The sequence below is a fragment of the Pimephales promelas genome, chromosome 17 (assembly GCF_988280905.1).
Source record: "Pimephales promelas chromosome 17, fPimPro1.hap1.1, whole genome shotgun sequence".
Classification (NCBI taxonomy): Eukaryota; Metazoa; Chordata; class Actinopteri; order Cypriniformes; family Leuciscidae; genus Pimephales; species Pimephales promelas.
In genome coordinates this window covers 9514015-9526255 of record NC_142785.1, presented here as the reverse complement: position 1 = coordinate 9526255, position 12241 = coordinate 9514015, and the positions used below count along the sequence as shown (strand labels likewise).

The following is a 12241-nucleotide window of genomic DNA, read 5'->3' as shown; positions in this document are numbered from 1 at the left end:
TTTGAATTAGCATTCCGGTTTTATATTACTGGATGTTGGAGACGTTTATTTTATTTATTTATTTTGTATTTTTTATATATATATATTTTTTTCACTCTTCTTGCTCTGTTTGTATCTCTACCTGTAATTTACTTAATTGCATAGGTCTACTATTCTATGTTCATCTGATCCTTAGTGGTGTTTTATTGGTGTATTTTTTATTTTATTTATTTATTTGTATTATTATTATAATTAGTTATTTATTTGTATCTATTTTCTGTAGACTGTGGGTAGATTATTAACAGGTAGTCTTTTTCATCTCTGCCTGGATTGCAGTTCATGTAGGCTGGATGTTGGGTGGGGCGTTTCCGTGAGTGATCGGTCAGTAAGGATATAACTCATTGCTACATAAAGGCAGACATTTTAAATCTTCGTAAGAAAATGTTCACACAGTTCTTGTTCCGTTTTTTGAAAAGCGGTGGTGTTGCTGCCACACTGAGTGGCCTGAAACTCCTAGTTTTTTGAGTCAGTTATCCAGGTGTGGATTTATCAGGAAGGTTCGATTGTATTTTGCTTCCTCTTCCATTTTTCTTTTCTTTCTTTTTTTTTTCTTTTTTTTTTTTTATGGATCCAGACTTCCTTCCCACTATGGCGGGATCAACTCCATTTCTCATTTTTTACATTTTCACATTTTTTTTTTTTTTAGCACATGACAGCTCTTAATCTTATTTCAGTCAACGCCAGGGGTCTTAACATTCCACACAAAAGGACCACTGTACTAGAGTTTCTCCGGAAGGAAAATATAGATTTTGCTATGATTCAGGAGTCACATTTACTGCGAAAAAATGTGGGTCGGTTAGCCAATAAGTTTTATCACCCTATTGCAACTTCTTCTGCAGCTACACAATGTAAAGGGATAATGGTTTTGTGAAAACGCAAATTAAAATTTGATGTGATTGACTCTTGGGCGGATAATGCAGGTCAGATAGCCATTGCAAAGATTTGCATGGATGGGAAACACATTGCACTTATTTCTGCTTATGCCCCTAATGCATTTGATCCCACTTTTTTTCAACTTTTAACTAAATCTCTGCCCGATCTCTCAGGGTTCCATCTGGCTCTTGGGGCGGATTTCAATGCAGAACAGAACAGGTAGCAGCGAAACTAGGGACCAATGTCTTGCATCTGAGGCATTGCGCCAATGGGCATCTGATACAGGCATGGTTGATGTTTGGCGTTCGTTATACCCTTCTCTAAAAGATTTCTCATTTTATTCATAAATCCTTCTCAAGGTTAGATTTTATATTTGCCTCAAAAGATCTTTTTCAAAATATTCAAAATGCGCATTACATTCCGGTTACCTGGTCTGATCACAAACCTATATGTTGCTCGGTCACTGTTCGCTCATCTTCCACTAAAGCCCCTAGGTGGCGTTTTAATGCTTCATTACTGCGAGATGAAGCATTCAAAACTCAGTTTGAAACAAATTTAAGCAAATTTTTGAGATTTAATGTCGGCTCTGTTCTCGATTCTAGGATACTTTGGGAGGCGGTAAAAGGGTTTATAAGGAGTAACACCACTTTATATGCTTCAACGTGAAACAAAGCACGTGCAGCCAAATTGGAAGCTTTAAATTTAACAGAGCGCAGGAGGCAAACAAAACGACGGGTAAGTTTAGCTAGCATTAGCAATCAGCTGGTTGAATGCGTTATGTTTGTCTTAATCCTTAGTTGTAATGTTTTGCAAAAACACACCGCTTATGGCAGACAGCGCGCTACAAGTTCCGTGTTGACAGTGGGCATGACTTTTATAAGTTTAACCAATCAACGTAGACCTAGGGAAAGGGAACTAAAAAAGTCCTCGCTCTAGACTAGGTACTGAAAGAGTTATAGGAACTACGGTCTGTGGAACTAAAAAATCCCCAATTTAGTCCGGTCAGAACACAAGAAAAAAAGGGTTATAAGAACGTTAGGTTCTAGGAACTGCAAAAGTCCCTCCGGTCGGAAAGCGGCTATTTACATGTTATAGATGGTGTTCAAGGCTTAAGTTCCCCTGCTGCTGTCCTTTCACTAGGCGCAAATGAAGGCCTTTGACCGTCTGGAGTGGCCTTTTCTGTGGTCAGTGTTAGAATTCATGGGGGTCGGTTTGCCGTTTATTAATATGATTAAGGTCCTGTATAAAAACCCAACAGCTGTAGTACTTACAGGCAAAACTAGTTCATCTCCCTTTGCTATCTCGAGAGGATCAAGACAAGGTTGCCCACTTAGCCCTCTGTTATTCGCCCTTTCTCTTGAACCACTTGCGCAGGCCATCCGCGTCTCACCCACAATCTCTCCAATTTCCATTAGAGGGACACATCATCATGTCTCACTCTATGCTGACGATGTCTTATTGTATTTTAACAACCCAGTGCAATGTATCCCACATGTTCTGTCAACTTTTGATCTTTATGGCAAGCTTTCTGGTTTCAAAATAAACTGGCAGAAATCAGCTTTGCTACAGTACCTTTAAATCAGGCAATGTGTAATGTTCCCATCCCTGCATCTATTCCAGTTACTAAAAACTTTACATATCTAGGGATAGAAATTTCTTCCTCTATACAGACAATTATTAAAAACAATTTTTGTAAAACACTAAAAAAAGTTGTGGCGGATCTGGACAGGTGGTCTAGCCTGCCGAATTTGCTTCGTGGGAGGGTAGCGATAATCAAAATGAATATTCTACTTAGAGTCAATTTCGTCAGCTCAATGCTCCCCCTTCCTCTGCCCCCTAATTATTGGAGCAAATTACAGTCAGCAATAACTAAATTTTTGTGGTATGGCAAACGACCTCGCATTAAGCTCACCACTATGCAGCGAGAAAGGCAAGCTGGTGGCTTGTCTCTCCCAAATTTTAAGTTCTACGAGTGTGCCTATACGCTTAGACCTCTTTTATCTTGGTTTCAACCTGATGTGCAAGTGTCCTGGCAAACTATGGAGGAACGGACGATAGCTCCATACTCTTTTATTAATATTTTGCATGCTAAAATCTCACCCCATCATTGTCGTTTGAGATTTGGCCCTGTGATTTCACACTTGTTGTGGGTTTGGAGGAGGGTGGAGAAATTGTCTGGTTGCTCTTCCGTTTGGGACACACACTTTCCAATATTTAACAATGAGAGATTTTTGATTGGCAATTGTCCCATTCGATTTCCCGATTGGGAAAAAAAAAAAAAAAAAAAAAACGTTTGTACACTTGGTGATATTTATGGGGAGGGGGATTACTCACTTTTCAGGACATTTGTATAAAGCCTGGGATACCACGTTCCTCCTTCTTCTTTTATTTGCAGTTGAGATCGGCTTTTAAAAGCAATGGTGCCCCCTTACAAGCCCCTCTCTCACCACACCCACTTCGGAGACTGTTTCACTCTGTGGGGAGTTCAAGGGGTTTTGTGTCGAAACTTTACTGGCTCTTGCTGCGGTATGTTTATAGACCTCTGGTGTTGGATACAGTGTGGAGGAAAGATGTTCCGGATTTGGCTCCCACATTTGATTGGGATAAAGTGTGGATCAGTATGGGCTTAGCATCTAGGAACCCCGATCATCAGCAAATACATTTTAATTTTGTACATAGGGTTTATTTAACTCCCAGAAAGGTTCACATGATGAAGCTTATCGACGATCCAACATGTACTTTATGTTCTTCCAAAGTGATTGGCAGTTACTTTCACATGTTTTGGGCTTGTACCCTAGTGGCTGACTTTTGGAAGATGATTGCATTGAACCTCTCTAAGCTGTTTAAAGGTGCCATATGTAATAATTGAGGTAAAAATATCCCAAAAATGAGCTACACGCATCAAAAGAATGAGAAGAAATAAGTGCAATGATGTAATTAAAAAACTGACAAGTTATAGTGCTGCCGAGATATAAACCTAAATTAGCATGCTAAATTACTAGCCCCGGCCCGGCAGGTGTCGTAATACCAGTTCCGGCCATGGGAGGCGGTATGCGGCCGGGCAACGTTACCACCAGCCAAACTGCACTACACGAGTGAGTCGCGCTCGCGCCGGCTTGTGTGTGTACTTAAACCTGATGTCAGTCGTGTGGAAATACAGCCCATTACTACATTTCAGTTCTAGCCTGGTTCAACCAGACTCTTGTTCATTTTAATTTCCACATAGAGTCTGGAACCGCTCCATTGAAAAACGTTTTCTTCCTTGTAGGCGGGTTCACTATTAAAGTTCAAATCTATTGGATCTGCCCAAAGTCACTCACGATCTGCCATAGCCAATCGCTAACGGGGTGTCGTGAGTGACGTATGTCACGCGCCGAAATGGCTGGTGGATTATGTTTACAATAGGATTTCAGTCAACGAGCGCCGCAGGTTTTGTTAATCTAGGAACAATTATTAATTCGAAATGTATATTTGACACGAAGGACAGTGATATATTCATTCAATGGCGGAAGCTGTGTCTAATCATTACAAATACGCCGCTGTGGTCATTTCTGATCTGCCGCAAATGCTGTAGCAGCTACAGTGAATGATCAGTCTGTCTCTATCTGCAGATGTGTAATAAACAACAATTTTTCATATTACGTCTTATTGTTTCTTAATTACCTTAATTATGGTCTTCAAAGTACGTGTTTGTACATTTTTATGTGGCATTTATTTTTTTTAGTAAAACAAATCAACCATTGCCATCTAAAACTGAAAATCAAATATCTTCAAAGTATGGTTTTTCACATTTTTATTTATGACAATTTTTTTTTTTTTAAATCACAACCAATTTGTATGATTTACAACATGTAAAACTGACACACCAACCTCCTGCACGAGTGCACAAAGGGGCTCAAAATGTTCTATTCATCACAAGAATCAGTAAATTTACAGTTGGGAAGCTGAGCGACTGACACGACTCCTGAGCGGATCTTCAACAATAGTTTAGCAGCCAGGACTCGGGGCTTCCGAACACCGCGAACACCAGGCTAACCGTCCGTCCAAAATGTCACGGTCATCGTGCACGAACTGCCCAGCACAAACTTCCAAACTTTCTGCCTCCTTCACTTGGTCCTCAGTTGTGCAACAAGAGGTTAGACGATAACAATCCGGCTTTAAATTCTGTATATATTCGGCAGTTTCTTTTCCAACAACGGACCGAATAGCTTTTCTCACGTCTTTCTCCGCTGCCATTACTGAATTGAAACTGACGCGCTTACATCAACGTCATCTTTCTCAGCCACTCCCTCTATTCGCTGATTGGTCCTACAAAAAATTGGTTTCTGGAAACCTAAGGATATGGAGCGATCCCAGACGTAGTACTGAAGTAAAATGAAATTGAGCGGAAGTGCGTAGGAGGGCGCAGCCAGGCTATTTCAGTTCAGGGAAGAGTTCAAAAAATGATTGGTTGACATTATGCATGAGGAATACATTTTGGTAAGTTGTAGCATACTGTATCTTTCAACAGTGTTCGGGTTCTTTTTCCATTAGCTAGTAGAGATGATCAGTTCACGTGCGCTAGGGATCTGTGGTGTAACATGTACAAGCGCCAAAACGGTATTTATTGTTTGAATTGCATAATAAAATTGACAGAATCTGAGAGCTTAACTAACCTGCTTGCTAAGTGTTAATTGCATGTCTCACGGTGAATTCGTGAGAGCTGGCAGCAGCGAATGCTGTCAGTCAAATTAATTCAAACTAACAATAAAAGGGTAATATGAACAAAACGAATACCGTAAACTTAAAATAATAGCCTGCAGGCTTTTATTTTCCCATATCGTCGAAATGCAACAGCTTGTTTTTGAGACAGGCGTCTATGAGTCGGTCTTCATCATTTAGTGTTGAGATGTTGTTCATTTAGTCTCTGATCTCTAAAAATCTCCAAATGCTCCACGTGAAACTGCGGTCTTCCGACCTTTTACTATCGTGTCAAATGATTTGAATAATATGCGGAGAAAGAGAGCAAAACAGCGCTCGTTTGTGTTGTTTGAAGACGTGAGTGCGTGCGGCAGCGGCACAACACATTTTCTGGAGGTATACTGCCCCCATCTGTTATGGAATATGGAATATTTTTTGATTTTTAGTTCCAGATGGCACCTTTAAGATAAATTTGCCCTGTACACCTGCTACTCTTATTTTGAATGATTTTTCAGGGTTGGGTTTGACACTGGGCAAGAGAAGAGATTTGCTGGCTGGACTTACGGCGGCAAAAAAATTAATTGCCACACGTTGGAAACCTCCACATTTACTCACTTTTCGAGCTTGGGTTTTAACTTATATGGATATTGTTTATTTGGAGTTGTCTATTGCCAGAGTCCATGGTGCAAAAGAGTCAGCAATAGAGGCTTGGCATTCATTGCTGACTACTCTTCTTGGGCTTCAGATTTAATTTGTAACTGCAATTTGGAGATCTGGATCCGGGAGGGAGGGGGTAGTTGAATTATGTTTTTTTTTGTTTTTTTTTTTTAAATAATTTGTTTTATTTTTAAATTTTGTTAACTATATGCTTCATTATATATGTTTATGTATAGGTATGTACGCAAATGTTTGATGTGTGCGTGCATGTGTCTGTGTATAGATATTCTATATGTGTATGTACATGTATCTCTATTCTTTTTCTGTGGCCTGTACATATCTGTTTATATTGCTCTTTAAAGAAAAATAAATAAAAATTTTACAACAACAACTGTTTTTTGCATTAGATTGATGCGAAATCATGTAGAAATGTGTTTTAAGAATTATTTTTTCAGTGGATGTTGTCCGTGGATGTTGTCCGCCCGTAGCGGTTCTAGGCACGGGCGAACCGGGCAGTCGCCTGGGGCGGCATTTCTTCATGTCACATGGGGGGCGGCACGAGCAGTTAAAAAAATACTCTGTGCCGCGAAGTTTTTCTATTTTTATATCATTTCGATTCAATTATTGGCAATGGCGCCCTGCTTCCTGAGAAGGTGCCGTGCGCAAAAGCGATGTCAAGGGGATCTCCTGATTAGTTCACGTATCGCGTCTTTTGCGCGCTCGAGGTCGTTATTTCAAATCCTCTATGTTTCAAATAGGCGCACGGGAAGCGCGCTCATTATGCGCTCACGGGAAGCGCGCTCATAAACTTTTCAGTATGGGAGTGCACGTGCACCCAAACACTTGGGTGTTTTTTTCTCTTCTCCGTAAATAAATCTTTTAGCAAAGCTACAGCAAGCGTTTTTCTGTGGTGGAAATACATAAGCTAAAACTCCTTTGTCGTTGTGGAGAGCGCAGTGTAATGAGTGCATGGTTCTATAGCAACGACAGCCATGGGAAAATCGGTACGAATTTTACTATTAATAATAAAATATAAGCTACTGTGCATTATAAATGTCAGTAATGTATCTTTATTGACTCATTCTTTTTATAGAGATGATTTAAATGCTGAAATATGAGGTTTATCTTTATATAAAACCTTTTTTTGTGTTAACCTTTTTTTTTTAAGTTTGGTAGGTAAGATGAAAGACACTCCTTTAAAAGAAATCTTTAATGTTATTAACTTGGTGAATTGATTTCACTGTGTATTAGGCTTTTTGAACAAGATTTTGGTCACCATATTATCTAATACTTTTCAAAATGATCAACTAAAATCAACTTTAATTATGACTTTTTACAGTAGCCTACAATAAGCAAAGGTTTTTTTTTTTTTTTTTTTTTGGGGGGGGGGGGGGGCGCTCGAAGGGGGTCTCGCCCTGGGTGTAATTCAAAGTAGAACCGCCACTGCACATGTGTTCTGTGTATTTGGAATGCATTTATTGAGAACCTACACAACCCACTGAGGATTTGATGAAACAAATAATTTTTCACATTTTTCTGATAAAAAATAAAGGGTGCGTACACTAAAATGGCCACAATTTTTTTCCGCGATATTTCCGGCAGAGCAGACCCTCTAATTATTTGTTCTTAGGGTCAAAGGTAACAGAAAAAAACACAAATAAAAAGTATGGCAGACCATGTCAGGTTCAACCCATTTTATAGACCTTTTGAGACTTTGGCTTCCCGACTAGTGGTCTCAAACTCAAATTATTTATCTCAATCAAAGACCATGTTAAAAAAAATAACATGTTTTTACAACCGTGTATTTTTGCCATAAACGTTTTCCGCAGTGATTGACGCACAGTCGGTCAGTTATTTAAATATATAAGGGGTACAATTTCATGAAAATTAAATTAACAATTAAATTAAATTAAATTACAAATTTATCGTTAATACTGTTAATGTTAAATTTGCCGATGTGTGCTTTGCATCAAAAATAGTATCATATTATATATCATAAAATCTTTCATATCAGGTAGCCTACCAATTGAGAATGAGGAGTCACGTGCCTCTTTGGGCGGGGTCTGAGCCGGTCGGCTATGATGGTAGGAGACGCTATCGGTTACCAGGGGCAACGCCTTTAGAACCCATAGACGCGACTAAACATTCCAGAGCTCTTTAATTTTCGCGCATTTATTATTTTGACAGGACAGAGACGGATCTAAGAATACGAGAAAAAAAGGAAGAAAGTAAAGAAATGCTAAAAGATAAGGCGAAAGAAAAGGGACCTTACAGGAACAAACTCACACAAAGTGCAAAACAGCTGTATTTTGAGAAGCAGCATCAATATATTTGTTCTTTTGCACTAATAACAGTATTATTATTATTTTATTATTATTACTTATGTTGTCCATGAAACTTATGTTATCCAAATAGCCTATATATTTCAGTTCTCAATAAATATTGTTAAGCCATATCAAGTTGTTTCAAATATTTATTTCAATGAAATAAAAAAGTAATGAACAAGGCACTCAAACAACACTTTTGCATATGTTCGTAAAGGCATCAGCAAACCCCTGCAATCCGGCGTCTCCTCGTCAGATCAGACTCTCCCTGCTGTCAATTTCAGTAACCCCAAAAACTTAATTCCATTGTTCCTATCATGTTTTCCATATGTATCGTGTGAGTTACTGGAGGAGTTTTTAACGCAGCAGTTACTTCCAGGCATGGTAAAACAGTGCGGTATTGCGAGAAACTCCTCTACTACAGAGCTAAAAACACACGTAATCAAAACTGTTTTGTCGTGGGAATCCTACCAACATGGCTGAAAGGAGAGGGGCTCGGTAAAATGACATCAACTCCTCATTCTCAATAGTCTATATAATATTCACCATGCAAAAAGTGAAACCGAAACTAGCACTGCAGACATGCAAACCGTAAACAAAGCAGCGCTGGCTTAATATTGTAAGTATTAATCCTGCTGATCATTTTCTTCATTTCAGGCTGCTCACATTAAATAAAAATATTAGTGTACTGCAATGCTCAGCTAAGATGTCGAAAATTAAAACAGCCTTCTGTCTGTGCCGTCATGACTTGACTTGATTTCATCACTTTAGCTTTTTTTCTCATGCACATTTTATTCTCATTTGCAAAATTGAATAGCCAATTAGAGCGATCTTTCTAACTGATGGCCCTGACGCCAATTCAACTATAAACTGTAATGTAGACACATGCATTTTCTGTAAAGCTGGTTTAAACCTATTTTGTGAAAAGCGCTATTAATAAAAATGTTGCTGCTGTCACATGTTGAACACACCGCAAAAACTAGCCCCACAGACGCTCATCAAGTCTGCATTTATTTGATCAAAAATAAAAAAAAAGACGTTAACGTTTTGAAATATTATTACCTTATATTTATTGTAATACATTTTAAAATGCAATTTATTCATATGATGGCCATTCATTTCTTTATACAGTGTATACATAATATACAGTTCTTTATACATGTCTTTAAATGCCAATCCCAATGCATTTTTTTTTTCTTTATCTACATGTATATTAAAGTCACCAACTATTAGTACTTTATCTGCTGCCAGGACTAATTCTGCTAGAAAGTATACATGCAACATGTACACTGTAAATGCATGCACATGTACAATGCAACCTTAAATCTGACCAGCAAATCAAATTTTAATTTACACACATACATACATATATACATATATATGTAAATATGTGTGTGTTTATGTGTATATATGTATGTATGGATGTATGTATGTGTGTGTGTGTGTGTGTGTGTGTGTGTGTGTGTGTGTGTGTGTGTGTGTGTCTGTGTTTATGTGTATGTGTATATATGTATATGTGTATGTGTGTGTATATTTATTTAAGGATAAACTACCTGTTGTAAAACCTTAGCTTGATTGCATGGGTGTGGTTTTAGGTGTGCGTGTTATCAATATTAGTTGTGTGTTTTCTTGTTAGCTAGTGTGAGCTAATAGTGTAGATTATATTTTCTGTTTGTGTACAGTATGTGTTTGAGTTGAGTGTTGAATCTGTGGAATTTGGACTGAATGCTCTTTTGCTTTGTGTTCGGCGGCAGACATCTCTATGACTCACCCCTTAAAATGTGTACACACAGTCACAATGATTAACTATATGGAAAGCAGCATGATTCCTCATACATTATATGTCGGAGCATCTGTTTTCATTTATTTATTTGACACATAGCATCCACTAATCTCCACTAATCACACATTCTCAGCTTTTTGAATAAATAAAAAATACAATTATCTATACAATAATAAATTTGATTATGAAATGAGATCCCTACCAAATATATCTTCTCTCTGCAGCCATTCCTCCTCAGATGAGGGTGTGAAAAGTTCTGGAGAAAAAATACATTTCAGACAGGATGAGGTCTCCCACTTTCAGGTTTTCACTGCAGGAGAGCAGGATTCGAGAAACAAGGAAAATGAGAATGTGAGGGAAGAAATGGTAAGCAGTCATGAGAGTTGAAGTTGAAAAGATGATGATTTATTTTTAAATGATTAGTAAAAAATAAAAATAAAAATTGGTTCGGTTTCAATTTGTTTTAGAAGAGCTTTGTTAATCAGCCTTGTGTGTTTTTGTTATTTGCTATCATAGTAAAGCATCAGCAGATTCCTTAAAATTAGGGCTGCACTATTAATTACATTTTAAATCATCTGATCAGAGCTTTTCTATCAAGTGGATACATTTTCTGACCAATCTTCCCAACCTAGCAACCATGTTTATGTGTGAACTCTGCTCGCATAATCCCACATAAACCCTGCATATAAGTTGATTTTTCTCTTGATTTGTTTGAGTAATAATTACAATTACAACAGCTATGTGCTTCTATGACCGCTCCACATCTTCATGTATTGTACACATGTGATCAGCAGTGGCTCCAGACATCAACCCTCCTGTTGTTCTCTCTCTCTCTCTCTCTCTCTCTCTCTCTCTCTCTGGGTCACTGTGTTTCTGTGTTCCTCCCTGTTTTTCACTCATTCACTCTCACTGTTTTTCTTTTGCCCCTCTTTATATACCTTTCTTTCTCCTTTTGGTAGAGAAAGAGAGTCTGGGTGCCTGTTTTGAGGAAGAATGGAAGGGTCAGTGCTTGTTTTAGCCCAAAATGAGAACCACAGACAGTGTTGTGTTTCATTATTCCTTTTATTTCCTTTTATTTCTTACATAAGCTGTGATTGTCTCTCTTCATAGCCAAATATATGTTTTAAAACATAAGAAAAAACATTCTTCACAAACTTTACTGAACATTTTTGAGTTGGCGCAAACAAATCATTGCATCAAAGTTACAACTTAGTTGTATGAAAAAATTACTATTTCATGAAAATTACTTGAACTTAACTCTAAGGGCCCTATTTTAATGATCTAAGCACATGGTCAAAAACGCACGGCGCAAATACACTGTCTTCAGTGGTGTAGTCTACTTTTTTGTAGTGAGTATACTGTGATATACCAGCGTACCCCCCCCCCCCCCCCCCCCCCGCTACCACCGCCACCCATTTGCGAAAAATTTTAAAAACTTGTGTGATATTCCTTTAGAATTCTGTTTTAATAGATTTGATTATTATTTTTAAAATTACATTTTATTATGCAATTTCTTTCATAATTCTATCGAGTTACTTTATTTATCTCTATAAACTGTTGTAAATTTGAGCTTCAATGTGTTTTAATAAACTATTATTAGTATTATTAGGCCTACTTGAAATAGGCCTATACTCTACTGTGCAATAGTAATATATTTTTTTTAATATTTTCTTCAAGTGATACAAAACGTTGATTTTGACAGGTTGCATGAAGCAGGGGCGTCATAGGATTTTGATCATTACTTAGGATTTGTTCTAAAAAAAAGGTAACACTTTAGTTTAGGATCTAATGCTCACTATTAACCAGTTTCATTACATGCAAAGGCAGGGTTTTATAATCACTGTTGTCCCAAATGTGAGGTGGGTTAGTTATGGGGATTCAGGGT

The 12241-nt window shown here is 37.9% G+C and overlaps 1 protein-coding gene across 8 annotated transcripts in view; it reads left to right on the top strand.

Moving 5' to 3' along the window:
- Positions 1-12241, top strand: part of svild (supervillin d) — a 264346-nt gene that overhangs the window by 126005 nt on the left and 126100 nt on the right. For 5 of the 8 annotated variants that reach the window (XM_039691113.2, XM_039691110.2, XM_039691111.2 and 2 more), the window contains exon 6: positions 10581-10722. The exons of the other annotated variants lie outside the window; for them this stretch is intronic. In XM_039691113.2, the coding sequence (XP_039547047.2) occupies positions 10581-10722 (142 nt within the window). The remainder of the gene's footprint in view (positions 1-10580; positions 10723-12241) is intronic. 8 annotated transcript variants of the gene reach the window in all.